Source organism: Littorina saxatilis, linkage group LG1 (genome assembly GCF_037325665.1).
Source record: "Littorina saxatilis isolate snail1 linkage group LG1, US_GU_Lsax_2.0, whole genome shotgun sequence".
Taxonomy (NCBI): domain Eukaryota; kingdom Metazoa; phylum Mollusca; class Gastropoda; order Littorinimorpha; family Littorinidae; genus Littorina; species Littorina saxatilis.
Window position 1 is genome coordinate 73,303,597 of NC_090245.1, and position 20,058 is coordinate 73,323,654.

The 20,058-nt window shown below is 38.1% G+C and overlaps 1 protein-coding gene and 1 long non-coding RNA gene across 10 annotated transcripts in view; both read right to left on the reverse strand.

Annotated features, from left to right (window-relative positions):
- LOC138978350 (katanin p60 ATPase-containing subunit A-like 2) overlaps window positions 1-20,058 on the reverse strand; it is a 39,184-nt gene that overhangs the window by 2,797 nt on the left and 16,329 nt on the right. For all 8 annotated transcript variants that reach the window (XM_070351083.1, XM_070351101.1, XM_070351074.1 and 5 more), the window contains 8 exons: window positions 6,244-6,351; window positions 5,582-5,659; window positions 4,343-4,441; window positions 3,893-4,075; window positions 3,437-3,534; window positions 2,406-2,513; window positions 2,087-2,255; window positions 24-126 (listed from right to left, as the gene is read on the reverse strand). In XM_070351083.1, the coding sequence (XP_070207184.1) occupies window positions 24-126; window positions 2,087-2,255; window positions 2,406-2,513; window positions 3,437-3,534; window positions 3,893-4,075; window positions 4,343-4,441; window positions 5,582-5,659; window positions 6,244-6,351 (946 nt within the window). The remainder of the gene's footprint in view (window positions 1-23; window positions 127-2,086; window positions 2,256-2,405; window positions 2,514-3,436; window positions 3,535-3,892; window positions 4,076-4,342; window positions 4,442-5,581; window positions 5,660-6,243; window positions 6,352-20,058) is intronic.
- Window positions 11,500-18,329, reverse strand: LOC138978460 (uncharacterized). 2 transcript variants are annotated; one of them, XR_011459690.1, is made up of 4 exons: window positions 18,177-18,329; window positions 13,287-13,347; window positions 12,649-12,794; window positions 11,500-12,269 (listed from the first exon to the last, which is right to left on the reverse strand). It is a non-coding gene; the product is annotated as an uncharacterized lncRNA (long non-coding RNA). The 2 variants fall into 2 exon arrangements; XR_011459689.1 differs by lacking the exon at window positions 18,177-18,329 and having other exon boundaries at window positions 13,287-13,508.

The following is a 20,058-nucleotide window of genomic DNA, read 5'->3' on the forward strand; positions in this document are numbered from 1 at the left end:
CACAACCACATTGGATTCCATACCTTCTGAGTGGTTTTCCAAGGCAGTGAAGATTTTTCTGACAGGTCTCATGGCCGCTTCCTTGCTCACAAGCTTGATGTCAGAACCAGAGTAACCTTCTGTTTTCTGGTGACAAAAAAGACAAGTAGAATAACAAAGAAAGAAACAAGTCGCGTAAGGCGAAAATACAACATTTAGTCAAACTCACAGAATGAAACTGAACGCATTGCATTTTTTCCGCAAGACCGTACACTCGTAGCATTGTCTGTCCACCGCTCGGGGCAAAGGCAGTGAAATTAACAATCCAGAAAAGCGCGGTAGCGGTTGCGCTGAGGAGGATAGCACGCTTTTCTATATCTCTATTCTTTTTAACTCTCTGAACGTGTTTTTAATTCAAACATATCATATCTATATGTTTTTGGAATCAGGAACCGACAAGGAATAAGATGAAATTGTTTTTAAATCGATTTCGGAAATTTAATTTTAATCATAATTTTTATATTTTTAATTTTCAGAGATTGTTTTTAATCCGAATATAACATATTTATATGTTTTTGGAATCAGAACATGATGAAGTATACGATAAACGTAATTTTGGATTGTTTTATAACAAAAAAAATTTAATTACAATTTTCAGATTTTTAATAACCAAAGTCATTAATTAATTTTTAAGCCTCCAAGCTGAAATGCAATACCAAAGTCCGGCTTTCGTCGAAGATTGCTTGGCCAAAATTTCAATCAATTTGATTGAAAAATGAGGGTGTGACTGTGCCGCCTCAACTTTTACAAAATGCCGGATATGACATCATCAAAGACATTTATCGAAAAACTGAAAAAAAACGTCTGGGGATATCATACCCAGGAACTCTCATGAAAAATTTCATAAAGATCGGTCCAGTAGTTTACTCTGAATCGCTCTACACACACACACACACACACACACACACACACACACACACACCATGACCCTCGTCTCTATTCCCCCCTCTATGTTAAATCATTTAGTCAAAACTTGACTAAATGTAAAAAGGAGCAGTGCAGAAATGCAGTCAAAAACTTCTATCAGTCACTTTGGGACCTCCTTTTGCTACTTTTTGTTTCTGTCAGTGGTATCTCCTATTAGATGGAATAAAAGAAAAATAACACTCACAATGTTTATAACATCTTCTAGACTGTTAGTAAAAAGACAACTTTCCAATAAATACTAGAAATGGAAATGAAGACTTACATATAAAAATAGTGAATGAAAATTGTAGCTAAAAAGGCTTACAATTCTGACTGCTAAAACATAACAATCAGACTTTTCATGGATTATTTAAGTTATTGAAACATCACGGTGTACAAAGCTATTTATAGAGCAAATTGAGAAAATGAATTATTGAAAGAAGCGCATAGCGCCAAGTTAAATAATTATTTTCAAGATTTGCTCTTTAAATTTCTATGTGCACAGTGATTGTTTCAATAACGATATTGTCAATAGCCCCAAGAGAACAGAATGTTTGACAAGGTACAACTTTGCGGACATGTCGAGTTAGATCTACTTGTTTGTGTGTGCTGATTTTGCCATGCCTTTCACTTGCAGACAAAAATCTTACCTTACATTCATTTCTGTTGGTAAATTCCAGGGTATCTGACTAGAACATGCACAATTTTAATACAGACTTCCTTTCAACTCGGGGGAAAAGAGTTCTTTACTCAGATGATTGTACGTTAAGGTGTGATAAGCAACCTGCACAACGTACCCAGGTCTTTCACAGACCACAGTGGTGACACTAGGTTAGGACATGGATGCTGTTCGAATCTGCACGTAAAGTTGACCTGTGTACGTCCCGTCCTTAATTGGAACCTATGACACAAGGATCACAAGTCCGGTGCTCTACAAAGGAGCTACCGGTGCCCCTAATGCAATCTCTATGGGGATGGACCCCTGATAAACGTCCGTGGTCAAAAGCGGAGGTGCTGGACCCATACGGTGCCTAACTGCTGCACCACGTACCAAAACACTTCATGAGCGAATGAGAAGAAGAATGCAATCTCACACACTACAAAACAGTAACACAATGCAGCACTGGTTTCAAGCACATACCACTCCAAGCATGTCATAGTCAAGCTCAGCCAGTAGTTCCAGCCCCCCGTCCTTGGAGCATACAATGGGCGGCAAGTGGTGTATGAACATTGCTCGTCGTGCTTCAAACGTCGGCAGGTCCACCAAGATGCGTTTCTCTAACCGTCGCAACATCGCATGGTCCAGTTCCCTGAAAATCACAAATGTTCTTTGTTTGAAATAAAAACATTCTGACAGTGAAATAAACAAACCAAAGAAATCCTCAATAAAAGTAAACGAGCAAACACACACACACACACACACACACACACACACAGAACAGCTGCAACTGAAAACTAACCATGGAATATTTGACGCGGCTAGTAAGAAGACCAAGTCATCTGTTTTTGCCAAGCCGTCCATCTGTACCAATAGTTCTGTCTTCATGCGCCGACTGCCCTCATGTTCTCTGGAAAACAATCAGTATGAATTTTCAGGTATAATGATCATATGCATTAAAGCTTGTGGAGCTGTTATTGTGACTTGCTCTAGAGAAAAATGATGTATTATTATCAAGCTCTTGCTGTCTAACATACACCTGGAAAATTTGACATAAGAACTTATCTGATTGTTACAAAAAGCAATCCACTCACAGAAAAAAATAAAAAAATAATCACACATCTTCTTCGTTCATGGGATGAAATTCTCACGTTTACTCATGTTTTTGCACGAGTGGGTTTTTACGTGTATGACCGTTTTTACCCTGCCACACAGGCAGCCATACGCCGCTTTCGGAGGATGCATGCTTGGTATTTTTGTGTTTCTATAACCCAACGAACTCTGACATGGATTACAGGATCTTTTCAGTGCGCACTTGGTCTTGTGATTGCGTGTACACACAAAGGGGGATAAGGCACTGGCAAGTCTGCACATAAGTTGACCTGGGAGATTGAAAAAAATTCCACTCTTAACCCACCAGGCGCGGCTGGGATTCGAACCCACGACCTTCCGCTTAGGAGGCTGGCGTCTTATCCACTAGGCCATTGCGCCCATAAGAAACACAAATGAACATAAGCAAAGACATACATCTCCCGCTCTACCTATGTTCAGGTTACTGTTTGTGATTACAAGAAAGACCCAGGATACAATTGCAAGCCCCTCTTCATCAGCTGAAAATTTTAAACAGCTAACACATACTCTCATACTCCAAACAAACTGCAAACTCTCCCTCTCCCTGCTGCTTTTCTTTTAAATCATTACACCTGCTCCCTTTCATAGATCATCTTTACTATAAGGACCAGGAACTCTCTCTCTCTCATGCACGCACGCACGCACACACGCACACGCACACACATAAATACACACACACATGCAGTGATCCAGAATACTCACGTAGCACCACCCTGTGATCCTCTCTGACTCATCAGTGATTCCAACTCATCCAGGAAAATGGTGGACGGTGCATGGAACCGAGCCAGTTCAAACAATACCTGAAAGTGCAGTGTTTCAACTGATCATTTGTCAAAAGACACACTTGAACAGTATGTGTCACGGTCTGCTACTCATTTGCAATTTATGATTCAAATATGAATCAGACAACAAACAAAACAAAATGACAACAAAAACTTTTTCAATCAGCATTAACAAATAATATTTGGATACTTCACCTACAACCTTGAAAACAACAAATGTAAAATGTGCAAGGAGCTGCATGCTTATCAGTTTCTGCTTCAGATTAGTTTACAGGGATCATTTTATGCTGGTTCAGTATAATTCAGACCCAAATTCAACATAAAAATATTTAAAAAATATTTCAACCCACCCCTTTTAAAAATGAACCAAACTTACCCTGACAAGTTTTTCAGAGTCGCCTCGCCACTTGCTGACTATGGTTGATGCGGAGATGTTGAAAAATGTGGTGTTGCACTCTGTGGCCACAGCCTTTGCAAGAAGCGTTTTGCCAGTTCCCGGTGGACCATACAGCAACACTCCTTTCCATGGAGACAGGATGCCTTGGAAGAGTTGAGGATACTGAAATCGGGAAGTATTACAATGGTTGATATAATTTACATACAAAAGACCAGAATTAAAGAATAGTTCAAAGTGCTTGTGAAGCAACCTTTGAACTTAATCAATTCACCCCAGCTTTAACATTTCCTGCAGTGAATGATCTAACACAAATGCATATAAAAATGGATGCGACAAAATACTAGGTGTACCACAATGCCAGTGCAAGAATAAAATCAGACATTAATTCTGGCAGCAGAATTTGCTGTAGTTTTCAAATGGATTATATACCTTCACCGGGTATACCACAGCCTCCTTCATCAGTCTCTTTGGCTCATCTAGACCTATAATGTCATCCCACCGGACGTTTGGATTCTGAAGGTAAATATCCTGAAACACACACACACAAAACAAAAATAATGGACAAGATTCTACAAGCCAGCCAATGTCATTGACAGCTAGACAGTAGTGAGAACCCATTTGGTCATAATATTGGAGACTGGAACTTTTGTAACATATTAGATTTGAAATTAAAGCCCCATTCCAACTCAAAGAAAATTTACAGAATGATTCAAGCTTTTCACCAAACTCATAGAAACCTCATGAAACACACTATTTAGGGCCTTCAACAACATTCTATGACACATACATGTCGCTTATGTGCCTAATTAGCACATGTAAGCCATACTAACGTTTCAATGGTTTATTAAGCTGTGTCTTTCGCGTTTTGCCATCTATCAAGTCTATTCTAGTTGTATTGTTTTCGTTTGGCTTAGAAAAAACTGTAGCAATTTCCTAAAAATCTTTGAAGGAATCTTGCTTTATTGTTTACATTTTTGATACACCCAACAAAGCAGAGGAAAATGGGGCCAACTGCAAGTGCTACTATAACCTCTTCAGTAAAAGTAAGTTATGCCCCTTGATTAAAATGTAACGCCCGCTTTCAAAATGCAAAGCATATATTCTAAAAATAAGTGTCATATGCCAACACTCATTATTCAACGCCCAAAACAGGTAAGTTAAGGCCACACATGTTCCTCTTTCTTGACAAGTATTTTGACTCCGTACTTCCGAACTTTCACAACGCCGGCCCTCTAGCGTCATAACAAGGCTTCAAATTGACACCTATAAGTTGAGACGGAATAAATTCTTTGAAAAAATCAAGCTCGCTTTGCAGGGAGAGTAGCAAGGATGTTCTATAGCTGTACATGTTTAGATGAAAGGATGTTTGTATTAATGTAATTTTGTAAATGCCTGGGGGTGACTTTGGCCTAAAACATGGTTTACGGGAGCTGGAGGCTGTATTTACCAATGCTTGGACAAATATTGTTAATATCAAAACACATTTGAATCTCTCTCCCGGATCTCCTCTCCCGGATCTCTCTCCCGGATCTCTCTCTCTCTCTCTCTCTCTCTCTCTCTCTCTCTCTCTCTCTCTCTCTCTCTCTCCCTCTCCCTCCCCCTCTCTCTCTCTCTCCCTCTCCCTCCCTCTCTCTCTCTCTCTCTCTCTCTCTCTCTCTGTGAACTCACCCTACTGATGGTTTGAGCCAAATCTCTCCACTCACTGCTGTAACCCATGTAACCCCCAAGCGGTTTCATAATACGGTCCTGAAACAAAGTCATGCACAGCTAAAATGTGTCAGTTGTCTGCACTGATCGAGGACAAACTTGAAAACACAACATGCAAGCAAACACACATGCACCATTGTGTGCGCACACACACACACACACACACACACACACACACACAAACACACATATGCATACAAAATTAAGCCACGCAGTTGGTCAGTTATCATATCACCACTTTCACAGGTGAATACAAAAAAGATTCCATCATACAAGCACAGTAAATAAATTCATGGACATAATACCCTTCTGGCATCTTACTTGTACTTGTTAAACAAATACAATGACATCACTGTTGAGAAGAAGCACAAATTAATGCAGCGAGTTAAAGTCCACCATCATAAAGATTTGTGTAATGATTGTATTGTTTGTGGTCAAGTAATATAAGTTAGCTTTGCTGGAGTTAATTTGTGTCCTCGTTGCATAGTAACAGTTAATAGTTTCATGTCTTGTATTTTGAATAAAATTTTGTTAAAACCAATGCAGCGAATGCTATCCAGTGAACTACATAAGGCCACATCAAACAGGTGGACAGTAAGAGAAAGAAGAGATGATGAGCTCACATCAGCTCCTCCTCCTGCTCCCCCGGCTCCCACTCCCGTAGTGCCTTCTTCAACATTCAAGCGAGTGGCATCATTCAACATGGCCCTGATGTCAATGATCTGGCCAAACTGTAACAGTCACACAATTTGATATTAAAATCGTGGCTTTCAATTAGACCAAGATTGTAAACAGAAAAAGGTAATAAAATATAGCAGAAATACTTTACAAAATTGTGAGAGAGAAAAAAGCTACGATGAACTTTAAAGTTAAAGACCAACCAGAGTGCAAACTTTTTATTGTGCCACTGGAAAGGGCTTTATAACAGGACCGCAAAAATATAATTATATCAAGTTCCATCTCCTCCGATCGCGCGTAATTGGCTATTGAAAGTGCCCATTCTCACCTGTAATTAACTATAAGGGAAACAATCTTAAAATTTTGCCATCGCTTAACTCCCCTGGCTAGTGACGTCAAACGTGGAACACACTGAGCGAGTAAACATGGCGTCAAGCGAAGCAGAGAGAGACGTTGCATTGCAACTCTCGTGTGAAAGCAGCGATTTCGACTCGGATTTAGAGATGAACGTGTTCCAAACACAATCACAATCTTGTGGAGCCCCTCAACCATACCAGTTTGAGCCTCAGATTTCGAGTAGCGACGATGATGGCAGTGAAGGAGAAAGACAGGCACATGACCAAGTGCCAAGTGGACCCAAGTCGTCTGAACTCGATGCATTGGTAAATTTCACACTGTGCGATTACTTACCATTTTGTGACACTGTTTGCTTACATTATCAGAGATTTTGAAGATCTGAACACAACAAAGCTAGGCATAGAATACCAACTATTGAAAGTTAACAATCACTGTCAACAATCAACTCAGTGTTCATTTCATGTGTTTATTTTTCATCAGTGCAGAACTTTCAATATCATCTCCTCTGTGAATAGCAATGTGACAGCATCTTTTTTTTTAGTTTGTGGAATTGTAGTACTTGAGTTTGTTTCTTTTTTTCCATAGGATTGTCATGTTTGTGTGTCTTTGTATCACCAGGATTGAATGTGTTTTTTTGTGTTTTTTTTTTTTTTAGGAAAGTTGCATGTGAATATTGAAGAACTGACCAAACACATCAGTGTTAAATTGAGCAACATGATTGGAATCAAATTTTTGCACACAGATGGGGAAAAGAATCAAACACAAGTGAAGTTGATTTGATTAAAAGAATATTTTATTGATCAAAAACCAAAACGCAGACTGACAGAGTAAGTAGATTTGTGCAAACAATTTTATTTTCCTCTCCTCTCCTCTTCTTATGCACTAGGTGTCATTGTGACAACTGTGAGCTCATGGACACAATCAAAGAATGTCGCTGTTGCACAGAAATGGAGCAAATGGAAGCCTTGATGAGAAAAGGTGTGAACTGCATAACTCATCACCCAGGATTCCAGTCAGTGTGTCTGGATATCTACTACTTCGTACTTGCTACAGATGGTGCCAGCAACAGTATGGAAGAGATATAGCTGATGAAAACAGGTATATATATAATATATCAAGGAGCAAAATTACAAATTATGGTTCAATGTAATAGATTCATTTACATATATGTCACGCTACTTTTCCTATACTGTCACCTGGTTGTCACGACATATATATGGGTGTTTTTCAAAAATGTACGAAAAACGTGTCTTTGATTTTTAAATTAATTCAGAAAGAAACATGTCCTATCTATCTTAGTATAATACATATTTTTTTGTACAAAAATGAATAGACAACAACATGAACATTCATTAAAGTACATTCTTGACACTTGAAAGTTAGTTTTGCATGGTTTAAACATGTAGGGGTATCTAAAAATGCCTGTCTTTTTGAAGACACTCAAAACTTCCACCACCTCTACAAAGAAGAAAAAAAATTGTAGACCATTAAAAAAATATCCAAAAAATCGCTTTCGGGAGCACCTTTGGATTATTGCAACAGATTTTGATTGTAAGGTTGACCCAGACTCTGAATGTGGACTTAAACTCTCAAAAATGAGTGTCTCTCACTTTTTTGTCAGTGGTGTTACCAGAACAGTTAAACAGACCTAAACAATGAGTACTCCAGTTTTTTAAAACCATTTTGGGCCTGTAGTTATCCCCCATCCTTCAGCAGCTTCCTGCAGCGGGAACAGCTAAGCGAGTTTGATCGCTTGTGTATGGTGGACCCGACAAGTGTAGAAAGGTAAGATGTGTTTTTTTAACGAATCAGTTGTGTTACTGTGTGTCTCTAGCGATCTGAAGGAATTTACATTCTTCTGTTACTTTTTTATTGTTTCATGTAAGGATCAAAACTACTGGGACACGTGTTTGTTCAGAACGCATGGCCTGGGGAGTGATCATTATTTTCTCAAATGAATTCTATCAGTCGTGTTACTTTCAGTCGTGTTACCTTGTGCCTGGTAACACTACTGACGAAGAGGTAACACGACTGATCTTAGATTCTTTCCTGGTTTTATTTTCATTCTTCTGCCTGCCACATACTTCTTTTGTGTGTATAATTGTTGATTATACGTGTGTCCCTGTGGGGAGGCAGAGAGAGAGTGAAAGAGGAGGGGGTTGGGGTTGGTGTGTAGGGGTGTGCCAGAGAGAGAATGCAAGACTTTTTACGGGATCATTTCTTATAAAAAGACAACTCTGTTATGATTATCAAATATTACTGTTTTTCAGGTAATCTTATGTCATGGCTCTTTCTGCTGCGGAAATACCCAATGCACAAACGTATCCTGTTGTTGTGAGAGCAGATGGTGATTGTCTACGAGCATGTGGCAGTGTCTACGCTTTTGGCCATGATCAGCGACCAGCAGAACTTAGAGCCCGCATTGTCCATGAACTCGCGTGTCATTCTGAATACTATTATACATTTTATGTGGGCGCCCAGTCATATGGGCATACAAGGCAACGAAGCTGCCGACAAGACAGCAAAGGATGCTCCGGAGATGGCGGTTCCACCTCTTCCTGAGCAATTTGTTTTTTTCACCGACCTTCGTCGGAAGACCCTTTTTTACAGTTTAAAACTCTGGCGTGACGTTCCTAATTTTGTTTAGTAACATTGGTTTATTTCAAATATTTGTAATGTTAAACTTGTGGGGTCCTGATTTGGCCGATATGGTCCGCTGGACCCAAAAAGCAACAACTAACTAACTAACTAACTAACTATTCTGAATACTACATGAAAGAAGAAAACCTGAGGAAATGCTTCGAGACCAGCAAATAACGCAGAGGACACATCATCAAGAGCTTTGCAATGTATTCTGACGAATACCTTCCTGGAATGTCCCTGGACGAGAACACCGTAAAACGAATATAGGAAGCGGAAGGGATGAAGATAATAAAGCAAAACACATTCATGGGTATATATATATATATTTTGTCAGATGAGGGTAGTCTCCCATGCCAACAGAAGCTACCATTCAGAGAATGGTTTGCTTCTTAGTTGGATACCATGGGTTGACAACTCTCGCCATCAGTACCACCTGACCACTGATGAGACACAATAGTGTCGAAACACGTGTCTGGTCTAGGTACAAATACAATGGTCCTCCTCAGGACTAGATTACCTTGCGATACGTCCCCCACAAAGGGACTTTGTTCTGTAAATCTCGGTCCCCCTTGAGGAGGGTCTGATGCTCCCAATAGGCTGTCTGTGAAGGGATACTTATTTCTCTCTCTATCTCTGCTAAGAGATTTTAACAAATCTCGGAAGAAAGTCTCTGCTGACTTTCAATTGTTTCTTTCACAATTTCTGATGTTTTATATATATATATATATATATATATATATATATATATATATATATATATATATGGACGTCTGCACGTGTTGACATGAACATGACGCACTGGATCCCAAAGCACTTCACACCGGGTCTACCATATTCACCAACTGCTGACTGCACTCCTAATCAAGTTCCTGAGTAATTGAATGGTGGGTCTACCATATTCACCAACTGCTGACTGCACTCCTAATCAAGTTCCTGAGTAATTGAATGTGCTAGAGTCCAGCTAGGTCACTGTACTGTTCGTGCCAGAACGTTGGGGATTCCACTGCTGGTCTGTTTCAGAACGTTTTATTGTTTGTCGAAACATCTAAAGGCAATTTGGTGTCAGTGGTGTTACCATGCCTGTAATGTTACTGTTTCAAAAACTGTGTAGCTTTGGTTGTTTTAAAGATAATCCTGTTTATGCTTTGTCTTCACCTTTTGAGGAAAAGAATTGTATTTCTGTCAAACAGTAAGTAAACACTGCTGATCGTTTTTGTACGTGTAACTTCTGTCGAAACCAGCCAAGGCAATTTGGTCTCAGTGCTGTTACCATCTGTCAGTAATTTTGCTGTTAGAATCAATAATGTTACAGTGCAAAATGTTTGCAGTACATTTCTGTAGTAATGCTGAAAATAAATAAGATTTTGTTCTTTCCTTGAATCATATAAAATTGCGATTTTGCTAGGCCTGTGCAAATTCACGGCGCTATCATTACAGTTTATTTTGTGACAAGTTTGCATTTTTTTGGTCAAATTGTGGAGTTAGGCTTAAAAGGTGGAAATAAAGTAAAAATGTCTTACTATAAGCAAATTTGTTTGTTCCATTTAATTAACTTTACGTTTAAAGTTCAAATCAGTTCATAAATCAAAGTTAGCTAAGGATGGTCAGTTGTGTTATGGGACGTCAGTCATGTTACTCAGTCGTGTTACTCACATGTCATTGGTGTTACTGAGGCTTCTGAATGCAGAATTTCCAGGAAGATATAATTCTTTTCAGTCTGTTTATCTTTTGCTCAATGCTCTCATAATACTTGATTCGAGAAAAATACAATTGCAAGAAATGTACAAGTTTCAAGCTGCTGGCGATGTTTGACATTTTTCAAAAATGATTTTTATTCATTTGAGTGACAATTTCTTTAATTTTTATCGCTTTCTTTCACTTTAATGTATATATTTTTCTTCAGAAAGTGAAAAGTGTATTGTTTTTGTCATACTGGAGGCAAACTAGTCATCTGTCAACATTTCTTTCAACCTAAAAAAAAAATTAAAGAAAGAGTAACACGACTGACCACTGCAACAAAATATTTTTTGTTTATTTATTTTTTTGGCAAAACCATTCTTTATTAAGAGTACATATCTTACGGTAACATGGCACTGGGTGTGCTGAATAATGTCAACCCATTTGTTAAGAGTTTGGAATAAATTCACTTTTAACCATTCACTAGTCTCATTTTTCGTTCTTTTTTGAAAAACACCCATATATATGTCGCGTTACTGGCTCAGTCTGTTTGGTCGGTTCCGATTACCTCCCATGAATGCGAAAACCTATATGATCGTTTTTCTTTATTTTTCTCCCTGTTAATTCACCAGTGGCTATGTAACCTGTGTTGCAGAATTGCACCAGTGTAAGGGTTTTAAAATAACATTTACACCCAAACCAAATGTCTTGCTGCAATGTAAATTTTATCATCGACACCATGTGATACAGTATACATGGGAAAGATGTCTGCTGCCTGATATTCATGCATTTTTAGTTTACTTGGAAAGTACTATGTACATGGACATTACATAGCATGCCTAATTTTGTCTGTGTGCAGTCGCTACCGCTGCACTGCATACCGTATGCTGGCAAAGTTTGCATGGGGATGGCTGGGCAAGGATGTACGAGTAACTCTCCCTGCTTCTGCTGTCAGGAAGATCCGGGAAACCTTTCCTAACGCTACAGGCAATTACACAGGATATTTGGAACCCGAAAACTAGTTCTTTTGACAGTTTACTATTGTGCCAGTAGATATTTTGAAGCAGTTGTGAAGGTTAAACATTCACATCTACAGGTCCTGACTACATGTGGTCGTATTAGCACCCCTTGTAGCTGTACCGAGACTTTAGTGCTCTGACTGCCTGTTCTTTGTTAGGCTTGGCATATTGTTCACAAAGGCGCGGAGGCAACTGCTTGATGGACCGTTCCATGTCTTGGATGCTGTGTGTAGAGGCCAAGTCCACCACTCGTTCCATCAGTCTCCCCACATAAGCTGCAAACAAATGAGAACTTTATTAAGTGACCCTCCACCAACTTTGAAATAGGCATACTCTTCTGTGGCTGTTAGTGTTACCTTCCCCTGCACTGTTGTATGGATTGCTCCTGTATGAATGTGTATAAAAATGGTTTCTCTTTATTTTCTTTGAGCAGCCAAAGAAAAAAAAATGTTGCAATACATTTGTGACATTGATTGCTATTTGTCTTCTTCCTTACTCTCTGATCTCCATTAACTTAAATGTTTGGAAGTTATTCTTCTACATCTTTCATGCTTATCCAATGGGCCATTATTTTGTATGTACTTGCAAACCGAACAACACAAAAATAACTTCTGTACCAAAAGTCTGAGCTTGTGAGAGTAAAAGAACATTTACCAAAGGTGCAATCCACTTTCACTTCCTGGATGGAATAGTCCTTCTTTGATTTCCTGTAGACCAAACTGTAGCGTTCCTTTCCGGTCTGGTCAGAAGCCTGCAGTCTGTTGTTGTTTTCGTTAAAATGCAGAGCAGCTATGATTGTCCTGAAACAGTGTTTCATTTGACAAGGTACAGTATTTTGTAATTGCAAGTTCCATATCTCTATTGCCTACCTGCTTTGACACAATTGTGGTAATTATTGACAGAGCACAACATACTGCAAAGAAATTCCTCTTAGTATCTCCAGCTGAAATGTGATAGGATGAGTGCACAATACCAACCCCCACACATGTACACTTTTGCGTAGTGCTAGCAGGTATAGTGCTCATTTTAAGGCTTACTATCATTAAGCAAAAACTATCAGTCTGCTAAAGACATATCATCTGTACATTAAAAAACTGCAGATTATGACAGTTGATATTTGATATCCAGAAATAGTCTAAAGTCTAAAACTTTCCTGACTACTCTTGTGACGTCTTGTCTGAAAATAATTAATTGACCCACCACCCATACACACACACCATATATATAAACAGGACCACCACCACCACTTTTTTTTTAATAATTTACTTACTTTTCTTTAATAATTTACTTACTTTTCTGTGCAGCCTTTGGGGTGACTTGAATTTTCTTGTTTCTTTTTATCCTGCGGTGTGTCTGAAGTAAAATATTGTCACCAATTTATGCAAAAAATCTGCCAGAAAATGATGATAATACAATAACAGTTGCTCAATGGATAAGTTAGTAGAGTATTTCACTGACAGATCTAGATATATTTACTCATTCACATCAATTCGGAACAGCATGTGACACAAAGTGACAATATATGGTCAAGAGTACAACAGAGCGTCGAGTGCCTGTATCACGAGTTGGTCACAAAACTTGCCTTGTAAAGGCAACCATTCTACATGCACCTCAATCAAACCTGTTCTAATCTGTTCAAAATAAGTTGATTTCAATATGCATGTCTTCTTGTGTTCAAATCTGTGTCTGTTGAGTTATATATCTGTGGATTAGTTCGAAAAAGTCGGTTGTCGGCGAAACGCGAAACGTGACACAATTCACACACTACACTTTGAAGCTGCATGTTCGCTTTACCAGAGACAATTTGAAACTGAATCAATCATATCATGTTATGAAAGACAAAACAGTTCAATGCAGGTTTACTGTCAGGACGAACGAATGACCGGCGATGTGTATAATTGCGTTCAAAGGACGGCTGCTTGAGCGTAACCGTCGCGTTAGTTTTTCGTACCGAGTTCGTCTTCATTTTAACAACGAGTAGGAAGTCTCGCGTAGGTGGGAAACAGCATGATTTTAAAGCTTCTGTCGCTGCCTTCATTTTGGCATAGGACTTTAAGCGGTTTCTTGATTCCACTCTACATAGCAGTCCAAGGGAAAAATAATTGAAAACCGCGTAAATGTTATGTTACGCGCATGCAACAAAAAACGATCCCTCACTAGGACGTGAACGAGATTTTGCGTAAGCGGCGGCCATTTTGAATATTGTTTACAAAAGAGCTGGTCACATGCTGTTTTGGTCGAAGCATTGATGGATCATTGTGGCGAAAAAGCATGAGGTAAGTTTTGCTGTTTATGGTTACGTTCATGCAGTTTTGTCAGTGAAAGACATGAAATGCAAGTAAAGTGACCAAAATACATTATCATTTTTATGAACAACGGCATGAACGTGAAAACAGTGTTAGCAGGGGTTATCTTAGTCGCATTTGGAATTGTGGAAAATGTTTGTTGATTTGTTATGAGCACATGTTTGCGAGTGACCATGCTTACTTTTGGTGTTACTGTTTTTAATGTTACATGCGTGAATATGTTTGCTTTAGGAGAATGTTTTTTACATGTTTTTTAGCGAGAAGACCAATTTTGGACGTAGTGTTGTGAGATCTCGAAGGATTAAAAAAATTGTTACGACTTACCATTTTTTTACCATCTTGACGCGTGATTGTAACTTAACACGAAAGTACATGTCGTTAACGTTACGTACAAGAGAGTGCTGCATTCATTTTAGATCGGGGAAATTTTAAAGGAAAACAAATATGCAATAATCTGAACATTCGCATTCTCGATGAATGTGGATGGCCCTGGTACGATCTTAAACCCAAGTTTGAATGTTCTGTTCGTACGTAACCTAACGCAATCACAGTGACAACATGCCCGTGTAAAGTTACATGCTAACTATCACCTTGTTGATGGAAACTGAATCTGCAAGTACCTGTCTGATTTTTCAAGATGATGTGTTTTGAATGGCGATCTTTAACTTCAGTTTGTGTTTTCGCCTGCACAAGGGATGTTTTAGTGATATGTGTTTGTATGTAACTTTACTCCATAAAGAGTGGTGTTAAGTTACACTCATGTATTTTTCATCACACAAGTTTGGTACAGCAAAATCTATTGAATAGGAGCTTTTTAATACAAATGAATTGTTTGCTTCATGGTAACATTTGAATTATAATTGTGCATTATGTTACATGCAGTAAAAACGTGCATGCAAGTAACTTAACACGACAAATGCATGTTATGTTACCTGCAGTCATACTGACATTTTCAAATGGCATTGCTAAGATGAACTCAGGATTTCATTGACTGGTTCAATCCCACTTTGAAAGGTGACTGGATGGAAACAGTCAACAATTTTGCTTTTCAAACTGTTTAATGCTTCAAAATAGATTAAAGGTGTTTGCATGTAACATGACACCATAGGTTTTGTGTAAAGTTACTTTCAAACGTATCTTGAAGAATTTCACATTTTTGTGCACACTAATTGCACACTATAATGTTCAAAGAGTGGATCATTTAATACAAGCATTTTTTTAAAACATGTGTTTGATTATGTCACATAACACAAACATAATCATAGACTAAGGGATTATTCGGTGTTAAGTTACATGTATGAGTAAAAATTGACGTCAACATAGTTTATTATCTTTTCTTTCTTTTCTGTGGATGCTTTTTTTTAAGGCTGCTTAACAACCAAGATATGGTTTAATGCAGGTCAACAAACAAACAAAAACCCACTTAATCTATTGCTTGAATGTAACTTTACTCGGTAAAAACAAAAATTCACAAAGAAGGTGAGAGTTTTCAGACTGAGAGTGAATAATTATATGTATTAGGATGAGTTTTAACAGTATGTGTTTGAATCACAATGTAACATAACACACACATGATCAACAGCATTAGGAATGCTATTTCAGGACACAAAAAAGTTTGTTTCATCGGTCCAGCATTTAATTTTTTTTACATTTTCTTCCTTCCCTGGAGTGGACACTATCAACTGAGACAACATCCAGTGAAGTTTGCAGAACAGAGTGGTGTGGACTCAGCTGATAATACTGTGACCTGCATTTCCAGGGGTAAGAGTACAAGGACTTCAATACATTCAGGAAGAAATAGTGAGAATTGAGGCACTGGGGATTTATTTTTTTTGTTTGTTTCAGTACCGATGATACTAGTTTTTGTTTAAATGTACACGAATATATTAACATGCATGGTAATTTATGTTTAATTCAATCAAATTGATGATTTTCATGAGATTAGTTATGTGGAACTGGTACGCTTTGAATATCACCTCAGAATTTGTGTTGCAGATTCAAGTCCTCATTGGTGATGGTGCAGAAGTACATTTCCTGAAGAAACAGCGTGAAAGCAAACAGACTTCTATGTGTGGCCCTTTGTTCCCATGCACTAAGATTTCTGAAGCTGTACTGTTGTCATGTATTTGTTTAGCATGAGGTCAACCAGCCTAGATGCATTCCCTCCATAATAAAAAAAAAACAATAAAAAATAATACGAGTGGGTGGAACGCTGTTTTGTTAATATTTCAAAACTGTCATTGATTTTCATGTATGCAGAGGCTCTTCTATTCCATCTGTCAGTGCCACATCTGTGGTTAGCAGCTTCATGTTTTGTTTTTGAGTTCATGTTTTGCTGTTGTCTAGTTACAATCTGAAAGATAGGGAAAGGCTGGTTGGTAGCAAAGTTTGGTTGGTAGGACATTTTTGGTTGTTGCCCAATGTTTTGTCTAACATTTGCTGTTTTGTTTGAGTATTTCTCTTTTGATTACTAAGGTGTAGCTGAAGTAATAACAAAAGTTGAATGGATATGTTTGCCTTTCCCTTATTCGGGATATTTTGTTTGTTGCCTAAAACTGGCTCTGAATCCACTTAAATTCAATTATTTCACTGTCTTAAGCACTCAATAGGTCATTCAATATTAAGAGAATGTTTTCTTCAATTACTAGTACGATTTAAGTGATTAAGAGGCTGTATAACAATTATTTCACCTTCAAATAGCACTAGTTGGTGTAAAGTTACTTGCATACGTCTTTTCTTGTTATTTATTCTTTCCCTTTATCACTTGGACTCACATTTTTGGATGTGAAATATGTTTATATCTATGTATTTACTTGTAGAACATTTAATTCTGGATGGATTTCTTTTTCTGGTGAAAAATGGGTAAGAAAAAGGATAGGTCACAGTGTTATGTTACATGCATGTATTGCTAGGTTTTCTATTTTATACATTAAAACGAGTAAAACAATTGTTGGGATACTTTAACCTTAATTAATACTTTAACTGAAGTATTTCATACCTTGACAATGTAGGAGCCTTTAATACAGTACATTTACTTAGTCATTTTACCTTGAAATTAGGAACGCCTGATGTTGTAAATGCATGGTGCATTATAACATAATTCAGAAATTGGAAAAATGAACTTTTCTTCTTACAATTAAATATAAAGATAAGGCTTAACATATTTGAAGACTTTTTGTTTGTTTATTTTACTTAAATATGTTACTTTTTTAACATTGTGAGTCAAATGTTCTGCTTTGTGTAAAGTTACTTACATGCAACAGTTACATGCAGTTTTCAATACTGTATCAGACTAGAACACTGTTGTTATGATTTAATCATTGAAAGTACACTTGTAGCAGGCTGTTAAAGTTAAATAAAGACCTGGAATTAAACTGGATTTGTTTTAAGTTGATGTTGATTGAAAGGGTCACGGTGTTACCGTTACATGCAATACATTTTCTTCAAATACTACTCAGTAAATAGCCCATTTGAAATTTCTTTTGGTAGGAAGTATCAAGATAACTATATGCTCCAATTTAAGTAAAAAAGATTGTTTTATGACAAAATTATATTTGTCATGCTCATGTCACAGAGACTGGACACTATTCTGTACTCTTGACCATATACATGAATACAATTACAGGGTCTGCAAGTGCAACACATGTATCCAATGACTTATCAATAAACACTGCTAAAATTAGAAACTCTGAATCAGATACAAATGTGTGCCAAAGTGGATCAGCCTCACATTTAGTAGAACTTTACAGTGTCAGCTATAATATGCTTGATAAGAAGTGTGAATGACTAGGTACTGCAATGAATGACTGTGGGATTGGGAACAAGCAGATCTGTACTGTCTATACAATAAAAAAAATTAAAAAATGCAATGCCTACCTCTGTCTGAGTGCTTGCATACACTGGCGAAGGTTTGTCAGTTTCACTAGCTCCATCACAAGATCCTGACAAATCAGCTGTATGATGGTCAGATGGTTTAGGTTTTACATCACATTCACAAGGCCCAACTGCCAAAGCATCTTCCAGAATCTGCAAGCACAATATTACAATCATTCTTTAGTCCTCTATTTCTGTATTTTTTTAAGTTAAAACAATTTTAACACTCAAGAAAACAGAATTTTCTACTCAAAGCTTACAAATGTACTAAGTTTTATTCAGTGAAAGTTGACAAATGCAGCGCCCTTTTATAGAATTTTTCAATAATGGCATTGTCAGTGTCACTGAACCTATTAGTATTCTTCATAACAATACAATTTTCCACCTTACCCTTTGGTGCCCTTTTGGCAAAGGCTCCTCTGACTCGAACACTGCTTTGGAGCCACAATGGCAGAGCAAATTGGCGCTGTAACTGCCGTTGTTACTTGTGTCACAGTGCTGCTGGCTGTGGAGACAGATGCCACGCCCACGGTACTCGAGCAAGTCACCGTTGTGACTGTTGTTGGCGCCAGACAATGCGGTTTTTGCACTGTTGGCACTGGTTTATGGTTTAAAACCATCTTCGCTTAAGTCCAAAACTTGCAGCCAGTGCAATCTTTCTTGGATAGCAATCCGTAGTGAAGTGCAGACTGCATATATATCCGTGAGTTCTGGTTCGGCGTACCAAAACTTGGTCTGAAATCTGCTCGGCAAGTTTGAACGAATTTAATCCACTGTCGCCGAGTTTCTGCATCAGTAGGAAACTGATGCAATGTAAAACCATCAGCATGCTTGCTGTTACACTCCGCAACTGCACAGTAGTAACCGACTTTCCTTCGCCGTTTGAAAGGGGGAACGTCTGTTTCGGTAGAAGATACAACCGCAGAGTTACAACCGTCCGCCATGATGTTCCACGAGTGACGTCACTGGCCTCAGGGCCGCCCGGTGCAGTTTGATCAGGTGCGCGAAATCGGATTTTATTAAATAAAAAATCAGCAACACAAAATTTTGCAAAATCGTTTTTGGAATATTAACCTGGGTTGTGACAAAAATGTTTTGAACAGGAAAAAGTTTTGCTCTCTGGTTGGTCTTTAAACACAATCCTCTAAATAAATTTAAAACAAGAAGGGCAAAGCCCATACGACTCACATGCTTGACCTTGACATGACCTTGACCTTCAGCTAAACCTAGCAATGACATCATACACTAAGAACTGCTTTACACATTTTTCCTACCAAAATACATGTGACCTTGACCCAAGGTCAAGGTCATCCAAGGTCATGCAACACAAAGCTGTTAATTCAAGACATAGGATGTACAATGGTGCTTATTGGCTCTTTCTACCATGAGATATGGTCACTTTCAGTGGTTCACTACCTTATTTTGGTCACATTTCATAAGGGTCAAAGTGACCTTGACCTTGATCATATGTGACCAAATGTGTCTCATGATGAAAGCATAACATGTGCCCCACATAATTTTTAAGTTTGAAACAGTTATCTTCTATAGTTCAGGGTCAAGGTCACTTCAAAATATGTATACAATCCAACTTTGAAGAGCTCCTGTGACCTTGACCTTGAAGCAAGGTAAACCAAACTGGTATCAAAAGATGGGGCTTACTTTGCCCTATATATCATATATAGGTGAGGTATTCCTCAAAAACTTCAGAGAAAATGGGAAAAATGGGAAAAATAGCTGTTTTTTAGACATTTATGGCCCCTGCGACCTTGACCTTGAAGCAAGGTCAAGATGCTATGTATGTTTTTTGGGGCCTTGTCATCATACACCATCTTGCCAAATTTGGTACTGATAGACTGAATAGTGTCCAAGAAATATCCAACGTTAA